Source organism: Nestor notabilis, unplaced genomic scaffold (assembly GCF_000696875.1).
Source record: "Nestor notabilis isolate BGI_N333 unplaced genomic scaffold, ASM69687v1 scaffold4374, whole genome shotgun sequence".
NCBI lineage: Eukaryota > Metazoa > Chordata > Aves > Psittaciformes > Psittacidae > Nestor > Nestor notabilis.
The window spans coordinates 43,277-65,333 of record NW_009925048.1 but is presented as its reverse complement, the minus strand read 5'-3'; the positions used below and the strand labels follow the sequence as shown (position 1 = coordinate 65,333).

Sequence of the window (22,057 nt, the reverse complement as noted above, 5' to 3'; positions counted from 1 at the left end):
GTGGTGGATCACAAACAGGGCATAAGCCTGCAGTACTGAGATAGGCAGAAATAAGTAATCGTGCTGAGATACGGTCAGGAAGGAGGTCTGAGGACCAGTAGTGCTGTCTCCTGCTGTATCTGGCAGTGGTAAGGTTAGGGGTAGAGTAGTAAAATGGAGTAGCTGGTTAGTGCAGAACAGGCCAATGTTTTGTTGCATTTGAAAGATTGGATTTTCAAGGAAAGAACAGCTTCATGTTTTTTATTAATTTTGTGCTTATCTTTTTCATTTGAGTGTTATCTGTAGTGTTGGCTCAAGTGGTGATACGTGTATGTCTTAGATAATTTGTCACTTTTTTAAAGCCAGCTAACATGAGTAGAAGGAAAGAGTTCTTGATGGCTGATGGTAATGAAGAACTTGCTAGAAGAAAAATGAAAGCTATAAGGTATGTGAAGACAGGGTTCTTCTAGTGGCTTTAATGCTTTGAAGTGCTGACTGTGTAATTATCGGGAACTCGAAGAAATATAGAAAGTAATGTTTGTATTGCTGCAATATTGCAGTTTGAGTCTGTTTTTGTGTTATGTGTGGGTGTAAAATGTAATTTGTGGAAAGCTCCAGCACTTCAGGTTCAGGGAAAAAGCCATTTTAAATGCATCTTTGGATGTTGTCAAATAGTTACTAGGCTACCATTAGAGCATATTGATCTGTATGTATATTTCATAAGTAAGTAAATCACTATTCACCTGTTCAATATGTTTTTAGTTAACCGTAGAACGAATGTGATTAGAAGTGGTGAATTAACAATTTATTAATGTATTTGTTACTTTAAATGGTGCATGTCTAAAAGCTGTAGTACCACCTTTATGGATGATTAATTCGGCATTATAGAGGTCAATTGTTTCTCCGGTTAAGAGAGTAACACTTTTTTCGTGCGTTTAATGAGCTGCACCTTCTCCGTAGTGCCACAAAAGTAGGCAAATGTAGTTCTAAGAGAGTTGGAAGTCAGAATTTGTGTTTGGTTGATATTCTTAATGATCCTGACTTCCATTTTTGAAGGCAATGTCTTAAGATATTGGAAGAGGATTTTCTAGAATCAAATTGGAGAAACAGGGATTTGTGTTACGTGTCAAAAGGTATGAGTGTGAAAGGTAAGGGTTTTGGCTTTCATTTCCAGCAACTTTGTGGTGTGCAGTGTTAACTACTGATGTATATTTTATATGGTCTGTTAAAGACAACAGATGGGCTGCCAGATTTGATAAACGCATTGTTTATTTACATTTCCAATACTTAAAAAGAAGTATCAATGCTTTTCTCTTTTGCTGTTACTCTTGACAAAGCTACTGAAAAGTTCAGTTTAAAAAGAAACTTAATTTTTCTGGGATTTTGTGCTTGAGTATCTTTTTTCTAAGAGTTGCAAAATCCTGTTCAGTATATAAAATTTATGGATGCTTTATGAAACACTTTATTTCCCTTTACTGTAGATGCACATTTTGAATGTATGTTTTCTGTTGCATTTCTGCCTTCCCTTTCATGTGTTTATCCTGTCCTGAATGTAGAAGCAATGTAATACAGCCGATCACGCAGATAATGTAGTAAATATTAAGTGCAAGTAAGTTGGGTTTTTTATTGTAATTCTGAGGTAACTACCAGATCTGTTTATCTGGACTTCTAGCTTTAAAATTCTGTCATTACAGAAATTGATGTCAAAATTTCTGTTGACTTGATGGATACTGTCTAGACTACTCTGGTGATAATTCCCATCTGTCTCACTGGTTAACAACATTCATAGCCAAGTGTTTCCTATGCTTGTTTTTACAGCCTTGCATGATGATGTGAGGGATGAAGACACCTTTTTTGTTGGTCTCTCTTCTCAAGAAGTAAGTTGATTTAAAGCTTTCTGTTTGGTTGTCACTGTGGCGGTCTGAAATAGGGATGTTACAGGATCTTTTATATATTCATTGAGAGTGATTAAAGCAAGATCAGGTCCCCTGTGAGGTAAGAGCCTGCACTTCATAACCACCTACTCCCCAGCAAGTCTTTGCTAGCACTTCTCATTGTGCAGCATAGCTATGTAGAATGCGTCTGATGCTCAAAGTCTGGTTTTAGGCAGGTTTATTTTTGTAGTCCTCATTAATGCCTCGTGTTGCCAGTTCCATTTCACCCTCTTGTTTGCACAAAATGTGCAAGAAAGTAACTGGTGCATATATAAGTTAAAACAAAATGCTTTCTTTCTGGCAGCTCCCAAATAAAAGAACTTAAAAGATTTCAAGAAGAAAAACCACTTTGCACAAGATTTTGCTACTTAGGAATGTATTTCAAAAAGGAGATCAGTGTTTGTTTTACTAGAAACACTTCTAATTTACCACAAAGATACACTTCTGGCTCCAGAGCTTCAGCATGGAAGCTGGTTTTTACGCTTCTTGCTCAGTTCTTTAATACTTCCTTTGAAGCTTGGTCTCACTGAAGTGGAGGAGGGGGGAGAGGTGAAAACAGGCTTATAGAAAATTATTTTTTTTTAACTGGGACTTGGATTTAACCCTGTATTTGAACTTGCTTTGCTTTTTTCCTCTGAATTTAGAACAAAACTGATTTTAAACATGGTCTGTGCAGTGGCAACTCACAAAGGCTAGCAAGGTAAACCTTTAACTCAGATGGGGTTTATGTATTTAGATGCCACACTGGGGGAGGACTTGACCAGGCAAGCATTTCCAGCTGGTTTTCTTGCTGTGATTTCTTTTTTTTTTTTTTTTTTTTTTTTTTTTTTTTTTAATATGCTCTTTTAACTTCATTAACGTCTTCTCAGTATGGATGTCTAGTACTGTGGGATCACAGCTTGCTTGACCATTGTGCAAATAACATTTCATTGAAAGGCAGCAAGAAACAGATTGGTTTGGCTTGAAAATGTTCGGAATTGTAACTGTTCCTGCCCCTCTGTTCTGCTCTTGTGAGAGACCTCACTTGGAGTATTGTGTACAGTTGTGGTGTCCTCAACATAAAAAGGACATGGAGCTGTTGGAGCAAGTCCAGAGGAGGGCCATGAGGATGATAAGGGGGCTGGAGCACCTCCCATATGAAGACAGGCTGAGAAAGTTGGGGCTGTTCAGCCTGGAAAAGAGAAGACTGCGTGGAGACCTCATAGCAGCCTTCCAGTATCTGCAGGGGGCCTATAAGGATGTTGGGGAGGGACTCTTTGTTAGGGACTGTAGTGGTAGGACAAGGGGTAATGGCTTTAAACTTAAACAGGGGAAGTTTAGGTTAGATATAAGGAAGAAGTTCTTTACAGTGAGGGTGGTGAGGCACTGGAACAGGTTGCCGAAGGAAGTTGTGAATGCTCCATCCCTGGCAGTGTTCAAGGCCAGGTCAGACAGAGCTTTGGGCGACATAGTTTAGTGTGTGGTGTCCCTGCTCATGGCAGGGGGTTTGGAAGTAGATGATCTTACGGTCCTTTTCAACCCTGACTATTCTATGTTTCTATGTTTTCAGCACTGTGGTAACTCCCTGATAAGGGTTTGAAAGGGGAGTAGATAACTACTGAAATGCTAGGCTGTGCCAGGAAGGACTGTTGTCATGAAAGTGCCTCCTTCCCACCACCCCCCTGCTGCTTCCATTGCACTTTCTGCTTAGATAACCAGTTCACAGCTATAAAGATTAGGTGCTAGCAATGTTCTGTGCTGTATTGTCATAATCTAAGTTACAGTCACTTGCTTATTTCTCTAGCCTATGTGAACCTGGAGTCTTAAAGCTGGTGCCTTTTGCTCCACTGCCATTGCTGTGGAGATTTTTGTTGACACAAATGAGAATAATCCCAAATAATTCTTGAGTATGTTATCTAAGGGAGATACATGCACCAATCGCAGAAAATAAATTTCCTCTAATGTGCATCACAAACCTTGCCCAGAATAAAATGAAAACTCGGGTATGGCTGTCAGGCTGTGCAGGAGTGTTCTCTAAGTCCTCTCAGAGTCCATAAGAAACAACAAACTAAGCACAGGAAGAACAAAACAGTGCTTCCTTCCTGTTACAAGGCTGGTTTACACAGGCATCCTGTGAGAGTCTAGACACATGTTCAGATCCATGTGTATTTTGCAGAAGAGCAGGTGTGGGTGGCACCATTTAAGAGACTTCGAACTGGTTATCTACCACTGAACTAAGTGGCTTTAGTATAATAATAGTGTAATATATCATGTGCTCTAAGCATTTTAACAGCCTAACCAATAGGTGATGGGATACCTAAAAGAAAATATTTGGGCAACAAATGAAAAATGAATCCTGTAATGTTAATAGTCAAGCATTTGATTCTCACTAAAGCTAAAATCATGAACACCTGCTAAGGTTTTGTACAGCCTTGCTAAAATTGTTAAATAAAAAATAGTTCCTAAATACAAATTTTAAGATGATGCTGGTAGAAAGGGAATTTCTTGAAAACGAGGTATCTGGTAGTATTATCACACTGTGAATTTCTACTGTTTCAAGAATAGGCATATGTGCATATGTATTTAATGATAGATTTTGAAATACTCCAGTTGTGTCTAGAGCATCTGTGAAAAGATTGATGTTTTAGTTAAAATATGTAGGTTTTTTCCTCTAAGTTTTGTTTCGCAGGCCCTTGAGTCGCCTTACAGCCACAACACATCCAGTTTCTTCAAATGGTGGGCTGCGGGATAAACCAGCTGTAACTCCATCAGCAGACATGGTGTGTTAATACGGAATTTCCTTATATTCTCACGTGTTGTTTTTGTATATGCATAGGTAACAATGCACTTTTAAAAAACCTGCATCTTAAAGAGTTATGTGCTATTCTCATTTTCTCATAGAATTTATGTGCAGCTGTAGTGTGAATGAAATAACTTGACAAAAAGAATGCAGGTCACACCCGACCAGATCATAGCTGAGAAGGGCTGGTGTATTCAACTGGCTGTGAAACTGTATTTTAAATTTAGCTTTTCTTAAAAGATACCAGGGGCTCCATAATATTTGGATTTAGGGGGTTTTTATTTCTTTTAAATTTGAGGTAGCTGCAAGGCTCATGCAACGCTTCCTTAAAGTCATTCAGGGCAACAGCATTGTTGGACAAACGGATCTCTCTTGAAACATTCTATTAAGGTCTCTAACCTGATCTCTCTGAAAGAGGTTTGTGGAAGTTTTAGGCCAGGTGAACTAATGTTGTGGTTATTTTTAAAAGGACAGAAAACTGAAATGAATTTTATGTCCTGTGCCAGTCCTGTTTATGTCTATGGACATTGTCCTGCACAGTTACCTTGGAAGAATTGTAGCTTGCAGGTGTCTGTCCTGGCTCCTTAGGTAGTCATGCTATAGTGCCCCTCAGAGTTTGAAAGTGGTTTTCTTAACTCTTTCTTTTTTTTTTTTTTTTTTTTTTCTTTTTTTTTTTTTTTTTACATCTATTTGAAATAGAGCTCTACCATGCTATCTGAAATCCAATATATTACTATTGACAAAGTATTAAAGGAAATATCATAAGGTTATCATTGAAGCATCTTAGGTCTGATGTTATAAGTAATATTTTGATGGTAGTCACCTCTTCTTTTGACAAAATAGTCTAGCTGCTACTTACTTGTTGGTTAGTGGGTTGTGGGGTGTTTTTTTTTTCCCCAGACTCCTTGGGGAGTGGTTGGTGATTGCTAGATCTTTGGCAGTATCATTTCTTATATCACTGAATGAGTATGTCCATGTCTTTCAAGTTTTGGAATAATTTTTATTTCTGCATCATTGATCATAATGAGAACCACAAAACAGAGAAGAAGAAATGTAACTCCACGATGTTTTTACCTGTTATGTCTCCTTGCATCTGCTCAAAATAGAGTGGGAATAGTTGTCATAGGGAAGGTTCCTAACATGGTTAACATCCATATCATCATAGGAATGGGGTTTTCTTTGTCTCCTAGGAAGGAGACATAATGGGTCTGAGATGTGCAGATACATTAATGGGAAAGCTATGTTAAAGGTGAAAGTGACAACAAACATCTTTATTGAACTCCATAATGATGTTTGTGACTGACGGGTCTCTCCCAAATTGTAGGCAGCTCTTCCTTTCACTTATACCAGTATCTGGTCAGAAATAGTTCTTGTTTTTCAGATTTCAGGTTTTTGAACTCTAAGCTTTAATTTCTCAAGTGCTTGTGTGTTCTGTTTAACACTAGTGAGGAGCCCTTTACAAATTAGAGATGTTAGCATTTTAGTTACCTTGCCTTTTGGCAAGGTGAACTGGTTGCCTGAAAGTGACAGGCTTACACAGCACCATCCCTAGCTCTTTTGTGCATCCCCAGCTGATGATACCGTTTTGCTTTTAGCAAAATAACCAGCACTCTTTAACACTAGCTTTAGTAGTGCCAGTGACAAAGACATTTCTGTATGTGCATTTGTTTTTGTGCCAATCAGTATGCAAGTATTTTAGTGTCTTTTCTGGCATCAGCATAACACTGGGAGTTAGGATGTTTGGATTCTTGTTGGTTTTCCCCACGTGATATTCCTAAATATCCTTTTTTTTTTTTTTTTTTTTTCCTAGGCTGCAGTACTCCCATTCTTCAATCCTGCATGGTTTTTTTTCTTCTATATTAGTAACTATTTTGCTTTCCTTCATGTACTATCTTTTCATTTCTTGGGGTTTTTTTGTGTGTGTATGCATGTGTGCAAATAAATCGTATGTATTTATCAAACAAAAACTTAGAATCCATGTTTCAGAAATACTACAATGTAAATATTCTCAGAGTAATTCAGGTGAGCTTAGTATTTTAGGTCTGTTTGCAGCTATAGAGCTGCTCAGAGCCTTACAGAGATAATCAGTCACATCAAATGCTTCTTTGTCAAAATGGCAAATGTGTCTCAAGCCCATCTCTAGCCCATGTCTTCTAGTCATACAAGCAACTTCAGATTCATTGGCAAATCTTTCCCCAGGACAGCAAAATTATGGAGGATATTGATGAAGCTTTGTGCATAGCTATTTGTAATCTTGGCCACTTACATGATGCAAAAGAGGTGAGTAAAATAAGTTAAATCATTAATTATTAAATTCTGTCCTTGACTGAAGCGTTCTGTTATGAGTAGTCATGCATTAATATGCTATTTAAACGTGCTTTTACTGCCTTCATTTTGATATCTTTTTTGTCCTTCAACTGTTTGTGCTATTTCGGTGAATATATAGCTTTAAACTCCAGGCTGTAGTAGTCTGTAAAAGGAGTATATGAGCCGCTGCATGATTTAAAGTCAATAGGTTATTCCATGTGTTTACCAGAATCATATATATGTCAGTCTTTAAGTGCTAAGCTTTTGTTTCCTTGGGTCAGGGTAAAATTCAGCACTTGGTTTTGCTGTAGCAGCTGTGCTAACTTTTTAGTTTTCTCATGCCTCTTTCTGAAGTTAAAGTGGAAAAGAAATTATATGGACTACAGAAGTAATAATTTTGACAGACACAGTATGCAAAATGTGTAAATCAAGTAATGTATTTTTATGCACAGTATAAAATGTAGGAAGAATCCTAAAGTGCTGGATGGTGCTGTTAAAAGGTTTTACTCAGTAACCTATGATACTTATTAAATGCACTGTGGAAAAGCTTGCAATTCTGTCGTTGCCATTTCTTTATGTGTATTTTGGGATACCCAGGCACAAAAGTGTTCAATGATCCAAAAGCTTAAAGCAAATACATCCTAAGTGTAGCATGGCATGTACTTAAAGCCTTTTTTCCATTCCCTTCTTAGTTGTTTTGTTGCAGTGGCCAGTCTGCCTGTTAATCAAAGTTATGTTGAATCCTAATTCATACACTAACACATCTTATAAAAACCTACCACTTCAGCAGCTCTAATAAAATAGCTTATGCATGCATGCAGCTGTGATTTTTCTGACAGTTTTTCAGCAAGACAGAGAATTGCCAAAGCAGTGCTACATTACAGAGATTTATTTTTTTTTCTCCATAGTCTCTTCATTAAATGTAACTATAGTGATAAAACTGATGCTTTCCAGGGGAAAAATATTTTGGTTTTTTCTTTTTTACTGCTCACAATGAGTTTAAGAAAACCCAGAACTCTCAGTGTGCTACCTACCTGTGTATGGTGCTATATTAGACTGTCATAGAATGTCAGGTAATGGAAGTGAGGTGGGGGCTCAAGATCTATGTGTTTCTTGCCTCATGGATCTAAGGACTTCAGTTGGCATGAGGATTCAGGCTGTGCAAACTGACTAGGAAAGGGATTAATGAGCTATAATTGGTTTAAGCGACATTCTTTTCAAGTGTCTTACGTGGTTTGGTGTCACTCTGCTGGAGTATTGATCACTGTCCTACTTGTTATTGCTCCTTTTCTGAATTTAAAAAAAAAAAATAATAAATGCATGTTTATTCAATACTGAACAAAACAGATGCTGAAATATTTGGAATTGAAAGTGAAGCAGGAAGGAGAAAAAATTGCAGAAACTGCAGATAGAAAATTTGATGAACTTACTGCTTCTCTCCTCTCAAGGTAGTGTAGTAATCTGGTTTCTAGGATGGAGGGGTCAGTTATTTTTATCAAGAAGTTGTTTCTAGTTCAGATAAAAGAATTCTAAATAAAGTGTCTGTCTTCCTCATAGGGTATGTCGTAGCACCTGTCTAATTTTTATGCAGTATTTTTGCACTTCAACAATGGAATCTTGGAGCTAGTTTGCATGGCTGAAAAAAAACCAGCTTATGCAGCCTCTGTTTTTTAAAAAATGAAAATGACTTTGTCTTGATGATGTTAGTTTCCCAAAGTGGCTCAGTTTTGAGGGGTTTTGATCTGGTGGGGGATCAGCAAAAATAACTTTTTTTTTTTTTTTTTTTTTTTAAATTTCGGCAAATTGTAAAGCTGATAGAAGCCTAAGGACACTCATCTCTTCATTTCAAAAATGACGATTTAAGGGGTAGAGGGGTGTCAAAGCTTTTGATTACAGAAAAGCCTCTGAGAGGGGGGGTCTAATATCTTAATAAACTGATTCGTAAAAGCCAGCTGTTTTCAGCTGAGTGTGTATGAAAGTATGAGGAGGCTTGAAATAGAGAGTGTTTAAATGTTGAATAAAACCAAAAATTTTTCTCCAATTGGCTTTTCACTGTGAATTCTTAACTTTTATGGCTCCTCTGAATATTGAGTTTTCCATGCTTTCCACTGTTCATGGTTTGAGAAAAATCGTATTTCTGTGTGAGCTGTATCCACGTTGTATTGTGGTATATCTGGCAATTGTGTGTTCAGGTGAAGTTTGTACAGAGGGGGGCATATTAAATTCTGAAAAGTCATGTTTTTAATACAGGAAAAAGAAATTACGTGCAGAATTAGTGAAGAGCATGAATAACTACAGTGCTGGTATTGCAAAAGCTAAGGAAGTCATTGAAGAGAAGAAAAAGTGCTTAATTGGTGTTGTTAGGATTGCAAAGGAATTGAAAGTTACACCTTCTGTAAGAACCTATTGTGACCTCTCTCAGGTAGTTACATTCTTGCACTGTGAAAAAATTTAATGAATACATTCAAGTTCGGTTTGAAAAGTTGTGTGATTCGTGTTTGACTTCAGTACTGTAGCAGTAGTGTCTCCTTACCCCATCTCTATATACACACACACACACACACACACAGAATTTATATTTAGTCTTAGTCACATATTAGGGTCTGGTGACTGATTTGAAACAAAAGAGATGGTTCCTGCCTTGAAGAGCTTGCCGTCTGAAACAGCAAATGGAATGGGAGGACAGGAAAACTGTGACACAGTACTGATAAGTGAAAGGGCATTGTTTCATCACTTTAGGAGTCTCTCAAGCCTTTCCCATTCCAGGGCTCTCCAGTCTTCTCTCTGAACTACTCCAGAATTCATAGCCACGCTCTCCTGATACTCTTGGTCCCAGGCCTTTATTTCCATTCTTCACCCCCATCATACCTGCTGCCCATAGAAACCCACAATACCTCATGTGCTGGATCAGACCAGAGGTCCATCCTGTGAAGTCTCCTGTCTCTGTTGAGAGAGGAAAAGATGCTTAGAGGAAGAACCTAAGAACCTGGGTATTCAGTGAGTACAGGAAGCTGAAGGTTAAAGATTTTATAATTGACAGGATACATCAAGGTCATTACACTAAATAGGCATTGCCTCATTCTGTATAAGCTTGTGTAATGCTTGAATGTCTTCATAGTGCTTGTGGCAGTGTGCCTGTGATTGTATGTGTTAGTGTTATATGTATGTATTCATATGCAGTGGCAGTGAGTTGAACATTTTGGGCAGATATGAATTAGCTCCCTTTTTTTTTTTTTTTCCCCCCTAAATGTGCTACCCAGTTAATTTCATTTGCAACCTTTGTAGTCTTTGTGTTGGCAAAAATAATGAGAAACTGGTCTAACTTTTTGAAGTAGTGTGATTTTCAAAAAGACTGTTGTGTTCCTTGCATCCAGTTGTTTTTTCCGTATGAAGAAACTTAGTCTTTCTCATCTGAACCAGAAAAGAAGTCTAGTCCCTTCTTTTTTTGGCTATTTTTCTCTACCTTGCTGAGGTTGACTTTCGGGAGCTGGCACCCACCACCGTCCTCCTATAGGCCTGCCTTCTTACTTAAAGTCACCTCAGCAGCTTTTCATACAAAAGGAAAATCTGACTTCTGCTTACATACTAGTACTACAAAATCCCCAGCCATTAGGTCTTAGCGGTGTAAGAAGACATGATTGAGAACTGGCTATTGGCTGCTAATGAGGAAACTCTTGGGGTTTTTTCTGTTAAATTAAAGATGTCATACTCTGGCTTTGTCATGTTGTTGATAATAGGTACCTGTATAATGTGCTTTTTGTACAATAGAAGCTAAGACTGTACTTCTTAATTTCAGGTTATTTATAATTTAAAGTTGCCAGTTGAGGATGAGCTCTCAATAGTGAATAGTTTGGAGGAAAAAATATCTCCAAGGTAAATAACTGGAATGGGAGGTAAACTGGGAGGTAAATGGATGTACTCGTTATCTCAATTACAGAAACTGTTCGTGTAACAGTTAAGCTGCAGAAATCAAATTGCTTTACTTGCCTTTTATTGAAAAACTACTCATTCAGATGTGTATAAACTCATTACTAACAATATGCAGTAGCCTTCATCTGAGGCATTAGGGAGAAAGCACATGAGTTTTCTGCTATGTAAACGTATATATGCAGTTTAAAAATGCTTGACAGATTTCTGTCATGTTTTTAAACTTCCTCTCCTTTCCCTTATAAGTAGAAATAAATTGGGGCAATAATGGGTTGATTTTTAAAAAAAAAAATAAATCTTTCTCACCTTCAGGAAAGACTTAAAGGTTTCTTTTGGGACTGCTTACACTGCAGTTTTCACAAATTGCTTGTTATAAATGGACAGCAAAGCTAAGAATTTGATACTTAAAGTTCTGGTAGCCTAAAAAGTCTGTTGGCCTCAAGTACTTTCATCAGTGAAACAGCTGCTCATTAGTGTGACAATGGAACAAAAAACATACATTTTGGACTTCAGTTAACTGTTTTGTTCTTCAGGACTGTTTATTTGTTGAGCTTTACTGAGTGTAGGTGTGAAAACTCGGTAAGTGAATGTTGGAGTACTCTGAGGGAGAGAAAGTGAAAGGGAAGAGAGTGGTGTAAGTACGAATGTGAAGGTAAATGAGCAGCTAAATCTGTTGTTATAGGAGTGGAAGAATGAAAATGGAGTAGGTAATTTATCTCTTATTTTTGCCTCTCCGTTAATAGTGTGCTGAAAAATACCATACATCACAAACTGTCAGAGTGATTTAGATATTCATTTAATCTTCTGTAATGTTTCTTCTCTCAAGGTTCTTCCTGAACACTGATGAGATTACATCTTTGTTAAAAAATTTGGGCAGGATTGAATGGGGAACAACAGGGCAGTAAGTTTTTTGTTTTTCTTTTTTTTTTTTTTTGTTTTGTTTTTTTGTTTTTTTTTTTTTTTTTTTTTTTTTAAAGAATATGTATATACAGTAATTCTGTCCTGTTCTTGTAGTGGTTAAATGTTTCTTGGAAATTAAAAAGAAAAAAATATCTGTGTATACATATGGGTTTGTAAGAATAGAATGAAACAAGGCAAAACTTCAGTTGCTTTTCTTTTTCAGCTTTCCAGTTAATTCAGTGTTTCAGTTCTGACAAGTTTTACTTGTGTTTCACCCAACTACATTTCACTGTACCACTTAAGTTATGAAAATTTTGTTATGCTGTATGCTTTTCAGCTTTGGCTGGCATTGAATGGTATAGTCATAAAATTATTTAGTTTGGAAAAGACCTTTAAGATGATTGAGTCCAACCATAAACGTAACACTACCAAGTCAATCACTAAACCATGTCCTTGAGCACTGTGTCTACACATTCATAGTACATGTACTAGAGGTTCAGCCTATGGAAACATGAAAGTGTAAATAAATCTCTAAAATCAACAGAAAATACTGAGATTTACACTCCTTCCATTTTACAGTGTTAATACTGGTTGTGTCAATTGCCACAAAAAAAATACTTAAGGTGAAAAACCCTGACATTTAAAAATTACAATTATTAGTCCCTTTATTTTTTCCTTGAGTCTTTAAAGAAACAAAAACTTGAGAAACTAGACTGGAGTTGCTGTTAGGGCTGTTGTAGTTAGCACTGGTTATGTTAAAAAAGGCTTATTTGCATACTGTAATACTTGAAAATCCTGCATGTTACAGTGAAGAGGAACTATGCAAAAGCATCTGACATCCCTTTTGGTTTTAATGTGAACTATCTGTCGCATTAACATTTCTTTCAAATAGTTTGTATTTGTGCCTGTGGTCTCTGATTATTTAAGGAAGGGTAGCTCTTCTATTGAGCTATGCCCAAGAATGTGTCATTTCCGTGCCAATCCGTCTTAGGTTTCAGAATCATATTACTGGTTTTGTTGTCTTGGTATTCAAATATTTAACGCAGTTTATTTCAACCAGCACTTATGAGGTGTTTTCTTAACATGGTGATGTGTTCTTAATAAAACTGCTTTGACTTATATGCTTCTTGGAAAACAAACTGGATTATATTAATTTGTCTCCAAATAAATATTTTCCCAGATACAGTGAAGATACTGGACAACATACTCAGATCCTTGATGACAAAGAGGAAATGTCAGACTTGAATAGACAGTCCTCTGTACAGAATATTTTTTCAGCATGTAACAGAAAAAGTAAAATAAAGGCTCTTGGAAATAAACTCAGTGTTCACAAAGAAGTGGGAAATACTCCAGTAGAAGAAACACTTCCTATGCTACATGAGCAGAGTATTCCTGCTCTACTCAAGACTCCACCCAGCCCTGATGTCATAATAGAAGAAATATTTGAAGATGACCTGGAAAGTAAGTTTTTAATACTGGATACATTCAATGTTCCATTTGTGAGCATGATGTTATTTATGTGATTTATATGATGATGTGTGTCTGTGGTTGTACTTGGCTTATATGAATTCTTTAATGGTGCCTCTATTTCACTTTATCGTCCTTAGAGCTAATATAATTTCTTTTTTGTCTTCTTTCAGCTTAGCTTAGTGAAAACTCTCTCACAAGTTTGCTCAAAGAGGGGTCATAAATTCCTGTGTTTGTCTGGATGATTCTCTTTGACTCTTAATTCTTACAGTCTATCTCAAGAGTTTCTGACACTGGCTGGAGAATGCTTTCTCTGGCAGTTCTTTGGATTCCTGAATCTTCTCCCAGGGCATTGTTCTACTTGAACTGTCAATAACTTAGCTTCTTTAGTTTGTCAAATATTGCCTGGACTGCAAGAGTAAGACTGTAGCTAACAGGTCCAGGAAGCTCTTGTGAGACTTAATGTGGAGTACTGTGCCCAGTTTTGGGCCCTGCAGTACTGTTATATTGGAGTGAGTCCAGCAGAGCCCACTAAGCTGGTGTCCAGGAGGTGCTCAGGGATAGGGCTGAAGGCATTAGGAACAAATTGGAATATGAAAATGCCGATGAGGTGATGGCGTGGAGAATAGATAGATATGTCTCACAGTATAAGTAAGATGCTTAACTTCAGAGTTTTCTATATCCGCAACATACTTAGAAAATGTTTATCTAGTAATTAATGCTTGAGGAAGATGAGAGAGAGGGTGGGGAGGGGTGTTTGAGAGTAATTGTGGTAATATAGCTGTGATCAGGGTGAAGTAAATTTCAGACCCTGGGCACAACTGTCTAAACCAGTATATTTCAGAATCCCAGTGGACTTCACAAAACTCTTACTGGAACAAAATCCCTTCAAACAGCAGTGTTACATGAGTTTTGCATGTCTTGAATCTAAAAATTTTAGTGATAGTTCTGTAGTCTGGGAATTAGCATTTGGGCTGGCCATATGCACATAGTCACTGTGTGCATAGGTTCAGTTACATCAGATAGGAGAATTTTTGCTGTTGGGAGTACCCTTACAGTACATGTAATTTCTCTTTACTATGTTTGCTGCGTTACTACCTATGTATAAATACATTCCACTTTTCTTCTAAAATAATAAACAGAGTTACCCACAGAATGTTGTGCTGATGAACAGAGGAGGAAACTTTCTCAGCCAGATACACCTTTTCAACACAAAGCTGGTTAGTGGTTTTCCTATCTGGTAAATGTTTTAGTTTAATAGAAGGGACCCGTCATCTTAAGTAGTGAGAGCAGATACTGGAATTTGTTGAAGAGTTGGGCACATATGTTAGCATTCTACTTGGGATCAAGAATGTACTAGGAAGCAGACTTGACCATCCTTAGAATTTGTTTACTCACATGTAATAGCAGCCTTTGAGTACATGATTTCATTACAGTTAAAACTAGTCTGGTATGGGCTTGCAGTACAGGTGTTATTCTTAGCACAAGCAGTTTTCCTTTGTGAAAGCACTCTCTGATCTGCTTTCCTTGCTCATGTAAAGACAATACTCTCTTTTAAGATTTACTATGAAACCACTTAGTTGGAAGAAGCAGTACAGGAAGTGCCAAGCAACTTTGAGGAACTCGGCACTGGCAGATATTTGACATAATGGTAGCAGCGCCAGCTGTGAACAGTGGGACCCATTTCTTAGGTTGGTAGTTCATATACTGAATTTTGAGCTGTTGTCTTGTTCTCCCTTCATCTGTGTTTGGTTTTATGAACTATGATTGAACAGATAAATTGAGGAAATAAGTGACTTCATTCAAAAATTCTGTAGGCACAGTTCATGTGGTGCTCCAAGCTTTGTTGAGTGTTGAGTGTAAATATAATAAAAGTGGAAGAGTAGAGGTTGCAGTATTGGGAAAGAAGAAACTGACCTAAGAAGTTGACATAGAATAGCTGGGAAAAGATGTGCCTTAATCTAGGATATAAAATAGCTGTAGTGAAGAAAAAAGATTCAAGAAACTGCTTTTTTTTATTATTATTATTTGTTTGTTGATTGGGGTTTTTTTAACCTCAGTCATGTAAATATGCTTTTCCCCTGACAATTTCTGGTCCAGTAACTTGAGAGTTCACTGGCTGCTCTTAATGAGACTTGCTTGACAGTGTCAGGGAAGTTGAACAGTTTAAATCCATAACAAATTCTTTGGAAATAAGGTGTTAGCACAGAAATTCTCTAAATGCCCATGCTGAAGTAAGTGTAGTGTGTGCTCACCGTGTATTAGACATCAAAGAATTAACATGGAGAAAACGCCTCACAGCTATCACAGTTGTGTGATGTTTGAGTCTTACCAGACACTTGGAATATATCTCACATGTATACTAGGAGAACAAAATTTTAAGAGATTAAATGATCACAGAGTTACACAATTGGTTTTATCACTAATATGCAAAAATACATATTTTGTGCAATACTGAATCTTTTTTGATTATGGGAAGCATAATTTGAAGTTTGATATAAAGAGTTTGTCATTCTGTCCTGCTAATAGGGTTAGTTATCAAACATATTTGACAATTTTTTTTAAATCCTTTTCAGGCAGCTGTGGTTTGTTGGGATTTTTTTGTTTGCATTCAGTTTAAGGAGCATACTCAAACAGCTTAAAGACATTCAGTGATGCAGAACTTCCCTGGTTCCCTATACTTTTTTTGGCTGGAGGTATCAGCCTTTGCGGATCTAGTGAAGTGACTGTTAATATATGCTTTTCCCGGTCTACTTAAGCTAGCTGACTTGTCACATCATTGGAGATGGTGACCAGGAGTGATCCAGAAGAGTTAGGGTACCTGTAGGTGAAAGCTTTTAAGTCATTCAGACATTTTACTCGGATACTATATTTTCCACTGGAAATGCGAAAGAGTAATCTTACTTTCTTTTTTTTTCCTGGACACTGCATTTCCTGAACTTCCAAGCACAGTCCTGTGTGCGTGGTCAGAATGTTTCAGATGCCAGGTTCTTTGTACCATCTTCTGCCCGCAATTAGCTGTAGCTCAAGAGATGGGCACAGAGATGGCAGAGCTCTAGAATGCTGCAAATTTGTCTGCTGTGCCGTGATCAGTCATGAAGATGGCATTGGATCTAGATGATGCTGTCCACTCTTTGCAGGAGGCTTTTGCTGCTCTTGTAGGAGTTGAGTTGCTGGGCTTCTAAAACCATCTGAGCTATTCAGCAGCTTTGGTGTGAGTAGCTACAGAATGAGAAACCTGCATTTTTGATGCAAAATTAAGGGAAGTACCTGCAGCACAAAGGATTTAGATGCTTTGTAAGATGTACTGCCTTATGCAGGGTCATCTTTTGGCTAGCTTTAGGTCTTCATGCGTTACACTGAATAACTATACAAAAGTGCCTGGCATACCCGTTCTTAAAGATAGGTGTATTAATCTCTTGAATTTGCTTTCTAGAAGCTTCCTGTTTCTCTGTTAAATAGAGGGAATACGAACTCTGAATTACCTACTTAAATTCATCCTTCCACTTTGCAAGCAGTGAGCTTTTTGTTTTGCAGTATAGCATAAGGGAGTAAAAAAAGCAGATTTAATTAGAAAACAAACATGGTAACTAGTTTGAAACAAGTGCGAACAAACTTGTCAGATTAAGAGCTATTTGAGGTTATCATGATTAATGCAACATAAACCTAATCTCATGTCTGATAATACCTGTTGGAGTCACTTCAAGAGTGTTTGGTATCTGTTTCATGTCTTACTCAGGTTTCACAGAACTAGTGTTTGTAACCCATGTTATAAATCCATGCCACTTCTATGTTCGGAGGTACTCACAGAAGAGAGAAGCAGGGGTTTTGGAGAAGAAATTGAAAAGCTACTGTGATAAGAGTTCATGTATCTTGCCTTCAGATGTTTTGGAACTAGGTAAATTATTCATTTCTAAAGGGCCACATTAGAATCGTACAATGGTTTGGGTTGGAAGGGTTCCTAAACATTATCTAGTTCAGACCCCCTTGCTGTGGGGAGGTTCTTTCCTTATTTCAGTAAATTAGCTTTTTGTCATGCAAGCAACATTCCCTGGACATTCACTAACTGGATAGAATTATTCTCAAAGCAAAACTGAAAGACAGTAATACATTGCTAAATCATTTAAATTTGTCTCTAGCCCATGTGTTGACTGTTACTCTCTTCTAGAAGGTGTTTAAAAACCTGGTAGGAAGTATGTAATAGCTCTACTATAGCTCTAATAGTGGGTTTTTGCCACTACTAAGAGGTACACAAAGTTCCCCAGAAATTACTACTTAAACAAGGCAAACACCTCCTAGCTTTGCAGATGTTCTGTAAATGAATGTGGGGAGAAAACTTCTGGTGGCTATCAAGGTAAGGTTTCTAATGTCTTTTGTGCACTTATTTTAGCAGTAGCCCTTTTACTCCCTCTGTGGAAGAGGGGCAACAATGGAACATTATGCACAACTGTAGTAATAGTTCCAATATGAAATATCTTTGCATGCTGAATTTTGTCTTTTTTATTTGCTTCTGTATAGGTGCTAGAACATTTATTAAGAGTAAGGAAACTGGAGTGTGGTGCCGTGGAACCATCACTGATCTAATTCCCCTAAAAAGTGAAAATGAGAGGGAGCCTTGTGGTCCAATAAGATACAAAGTTTGTGATATTGCACTGCTGGAAGTATTCCTGATTGATTTTGGGAGCTCTATCGTTCTGATTTTCTCAGGGTATGTTTACAGAGAAAGTTTTTTGTCTGCAGTTGTCCTTGACTCTTGTTAATCAGGAGGATCATTACTAAGAAGTTCTCCATCAGCTTCACACAAGCAGTAATCAGATATCCAAATGAAACTAATATTCCGTACATATGTATTTCCCGCAGGCATGTGGCAACATATGTAAGTACACGACTGTACAAGCCTTCACACGTTAAAATATTTAACTTAGACTTGCACTGAGAAAGAGAACACAAGTACGCAATGTTTAAAAAAAAAAAAAAAAAAAAAAAGGCATTTCATTGGGACTTTCTAATTTTGTTTCAGTGACATGACATCATGCCAGTTACTGGAATAATGACCTCTATTTTAAGTCTGGGGTTTGGTTTGGGGTATTTTTTGGTGTTGGGTTTTTGGTTGGTTTTTTTGTTTGTTTTTTTGTTTCTGTGGGGGTTTTTGGGTTTGTTTTGTTTGTTTGTGGTTTTTTTGTTTTTTTTGTTTTTTTACTTTTAAGCTAGCACTGCTTCTATTCCTATTGACAATAGATGTGTTCCTTCTGAAAGGCCTAAACCTGCTACTCTCCAAACTATTGAAACAGATGACATTAGTTTGTTTATAAGGAAGCCTGATCAGAATACTGGGGCAGAACTTGCAGCTGTTCCACCTTTAGCAGTACGGTGTTCATTGAAGGATGTTGTTCCCAAAAATTCAGTAAGTAAAAGCTGTTCGTACTATTCAAGGATATTTTTTTTCTTCCTAAGACTTATACTGAAGAACTTAAATACATAATTTACATTGATCTTGTTCTAGTATAAACAGAAGGAAGTTTGAAAGGAGTACAGGGTATATTTTATTTAAAAGAAAAAGTTAAATCTTCTCTTCTAAAAAGATGGGTTGTGTACTTTAATTGCAAAGGAAATGAGCTTTATAGCAGTCTGTCTTTAAAAGCCTCTGGGTTTACAAATACATACTTCAGGCTTAAATCTCACTGCTCTTACTCTAGACATGTTCTTTTGTGGAATTTAAAAACCAATTAAAGAACTGGTATTTCATGGCTGTCTAACAACTTTATGTAAGTGGTAACTTTTAAAACCACCTAAACAGAAGAAATGGCTTCAGATTTTTTAAGAAAATCTTTTCAGGGATTGTCCTTTGTAACTTAATTATTTTTTTTCCCTATTAAAAAGTGTTATTTTCTTTCAGCGTAACAACTATAAAGTACTGTCAGCCTTTATTCCCTTAGAAAAGTGGCGCATCTTGCAGGATTATTTTCTTTAGTATTCACTTATCTGTTAGGCTCTCTTTCTTTTTGCCACATTCACATGGGAATTAATTATGTCCAAAGCAGCTGTGCATTTCTGACTGTATAACTGCTGGTTGGTTTTGTGGGTTTTCTATACCAGTCTGATGTTGTCTGAGATACTTTAAGTAGGAAGGATCAGAAGCAGTTTTCACAGGTGTGGGTAAAAATCCTTCCTTCTATGTGCTGTCACACCTAAAAAGCACGGATTTGCAGTATCAAATGAGAAATGCATTAACTTGTTCCACGAGAAACAAATTCAGACAGGCTTTCTCAAGGTAGATAAAATGTCAAGGAGGGTGTTTTGGAGAGGAAGGATGTGTTAATTGACCAAACTATGTTGAACATTTGTAGAAAGACACAAAAAGATAAGAATAGACTTTGAAACAAATTGGAGAGCAGAAACTTAAGTATGACATTAAACAGCTTATGATAATTCTGTTTTTTCTATCAGAACGATCAGAGGGGATGAAATCGCAAAACTTTAAAAGAAGCGTGCTGAAAACTGCACCTTTTAGCTCTGACTCAGTCCTGTACGGTTTAAAAAACTTGCAAATCCATCATGGAACATTAGGGCTATGGATTAGATGGTCTTAACTGTTTGGTGTTTCATCTGTTCACATGTGTCTGTGCTCCCTTCCTTGCATACTTTTATTTTTATTACTATTTGCAGTTTTTGTTCTAACATTCTGACATCTTCAGTAAGTTTTAATTTTTTCCTAACACAGAGTGAAGGTTGGGGAGAGAAAGCAAAGACAACATTTTTAGGAATGGTAAATAACAAAACGGTTTTAATGACCATATTTAGAGAAGAGGATGGTGTTCTCATTGTGGATTTGAAAAAACCTCCATTTAATAACATATGCAGTAACATGCCATTGTCTCTCAAGGATGCGTTAATTTTTTTAGATTTGGCAAGGTATGTTGCTTTCTTTAGTTTATACTTTTATGCCATGAATGATAACAGCATAATGCTTGTGAAGTTTACCAAGCAAGTTGGTTTTTAGTGTCTGATGCATTAATCTATTAATCTTCAGCAATACCTGTTGATTTCCTTTTTTCACCTGCTCTAATAAGCAGTGTGGTATAGTCTTGGGCATTAGTCAGGGTTTTATTTAGATAGTAAATCTTATTTTCAAATGTGACAACATTTAAATTTCTGTGGAAGTTTGAATAACAGTGGGGTAAAAGGAGAAGGTCTTACTGTCTACCATGGACAGAAAAAAAATCAGCCTTGTGTATGTTTGATTTGGATGGTGGGCAGTGACAGGTTAATCACCACATCAGAACCAGCCATCTGATGCGATGCATGCGGCACAACAAACAGGAGAAACAACCATAGGGCATAAGGGTAATTTGATGCTAACCTAATGCTAACATTAGGACAGAGGAGAGGTGCTTTGGAGGGACTGGTGGAAGAGACAGGAGATGGAGAACAACACGAGTGTTTTGGTGTTTGGGTACAGGGGTGTAGCATGCAAATCTGTAGGAAATTATAGTTCATTTTGCTGCACACAGAGAAAGGTTTTTGTTTATATTTGACAGTAACTAGTTATAGTGGTGAGAACAGTGGGAGATGTTTTTGTTTTTTTTTTTACTGCATCTGTATTCCTCAGGTAATTGCTTTTTCTCATAAGTGAGGAAAAGGAAATCTAAAAATGGGTTTGCTAGTGGATTCTAGCATTTTACTTTATAGCATTTTTCATACATTTCGTGTGAAGGGAGAAGCATTACAAAGAATTGGCTGTGCCACCTGTGAGAAGGAAAGTTGAAGCTATTCATACAAATGTGAATCAAGCTATTTTTGTAAGACCATTTTGCAGGGTTGTGGGTTTTTTGTTTTTTGTTGTTTTTTTTTTTTTTTTTAAATGGAGAGACTTGACATTTGAATATAAAAAGGTTCCATCTCAGTTAATTTTGACAGAATTTATTCAGAATTTTTTTTTTTTCCCCATTAGGTTTAGATCTCAGCTTCCCAGTCACTTAGAAGATAATGCCATCTTGAAGTATAGTCCACCTAAGCTTCCACAAGAAGGCGAAGGTGTCTATGTCGCAGTTTGTCACATTAATAGTCCCAGTGATTTCTATCTCCAGTTGGTAAGTTTAGGAATCAGGTCTATTTAAATAAAATTCTGAACAAATGTTTTAACATTGAGCTACTTGTACTCCACATTAAATAAGCTACAATTTCCATTAACTTAAGTCACTTGTTACCAGTTTTAGGATTTGTAGAATTAGTAGATGAGATTAATTCCTACAGTCCTAATTAATCCTAGATTATTTCCATGAATTCTTGGAATTACAGGAAGCTAACATTTGGTTTATGTTACACAGTTGATTTCTATATGAGTATGTAGTGTTTTACTGTTCACAGTGGTGACTCAACAGGACAATACTCAATGTTTCTTAGGTTTTTCAGTTCAAATATTCATAACCACTGTTTGGGGGAAAGACTAGAAAGTACACTACTAGAGAAAGTGTCCCTTAAAAGACTAAAAATACCCTTAATTAAAAAAAAAACAAAACAAAACATATGGTGTGTATGTATGTTTTTGTTTTTCTTTTTTTAGAAAGAGAGTCTGGATTTTTTAGCTATTTCAGAGAAAATTCAGGAGATATATAAATGTGGCTATAGGAAAAACTTGCAAGTTGCCTGCCCAGTTGAAGGACAAGCCTGTGTTGCAAAACAGGAAGATGGGAATTGGTACAGAGCACAGATAATTGGTGAAGTACTGATTCTTTCACTCTAATGCTAGGTTGCAAAATCAGAT

General features: G+C 36.9%; 1 protein-coding gene across 1 annotated transcript in view; it reads left to right on the top strand.

Annotated features, from left to right (window-relative positions):
* Positions 1-350: 350 nt before the first annotated feature.
* RNF17 (ring finger protein 17) overlaps positions 351-22,057 on the top strand; it is a 46,983-nt gene continuing 25,276 nt past the window's right edge. The window contains exons 1-18 of the mRNA XM_010012865.1: positions 351-424; positions 1,036-1,127; positions 1,798-1,856; positions 2,558-2,613; positions 4,582-4,672; positions 6,892-6,972; positions 8,347-8,447; positions 9,250-9,421; positions 10,796-10,872; positions 11,753-11,827; positions 13,013-13,287; positions 14,436-14,513; positions 17,033-17,191; positions 17,812-18,001; positions 18,532-18,697; positions 20,015-20,205; positions 21,245-21,400; positions 21,865-22,010. Coding sequence (XP_010011167.1) covers positions 351-424; positions 1,036-1,127; positions 1,798-1,856; positions 2,558-2,613; positions 4,582-4,672; positions 6,892-6,972; positions 8,347-8,447; positions 9,250-9,421; positions 10,796-10,872; positions 11,753-11,827; positions 13,013-13,287; positions 14,436-14,513; positions 17,033-17,191; positions 17,812-18,001; positions 18,532-18,697; positions 20,015-20,205; positions 21,245-21,400; positions 21,865-22,010 — 2,239 coding nt within the window. The remainder of the gene's footprint in view (positions 425-1,035; positions 1,128-1,797; positions 1,857-2,557; positions 2,614-4,581; positions 4,673-6,891; positions 6,973-8,346; positions 8,448-9,249; positions 9,422-10,795; positions 10,873-11,752; positions 11,828-13,012; positions 13,288-14,435; positions 14,514-17,032; positions 17,192-17,811; positions 18,002-18,531; positions 18,698-20,014; positions 20,206-21,244; positions 21,401-21,864; positions 22,011-22,057) is intronic.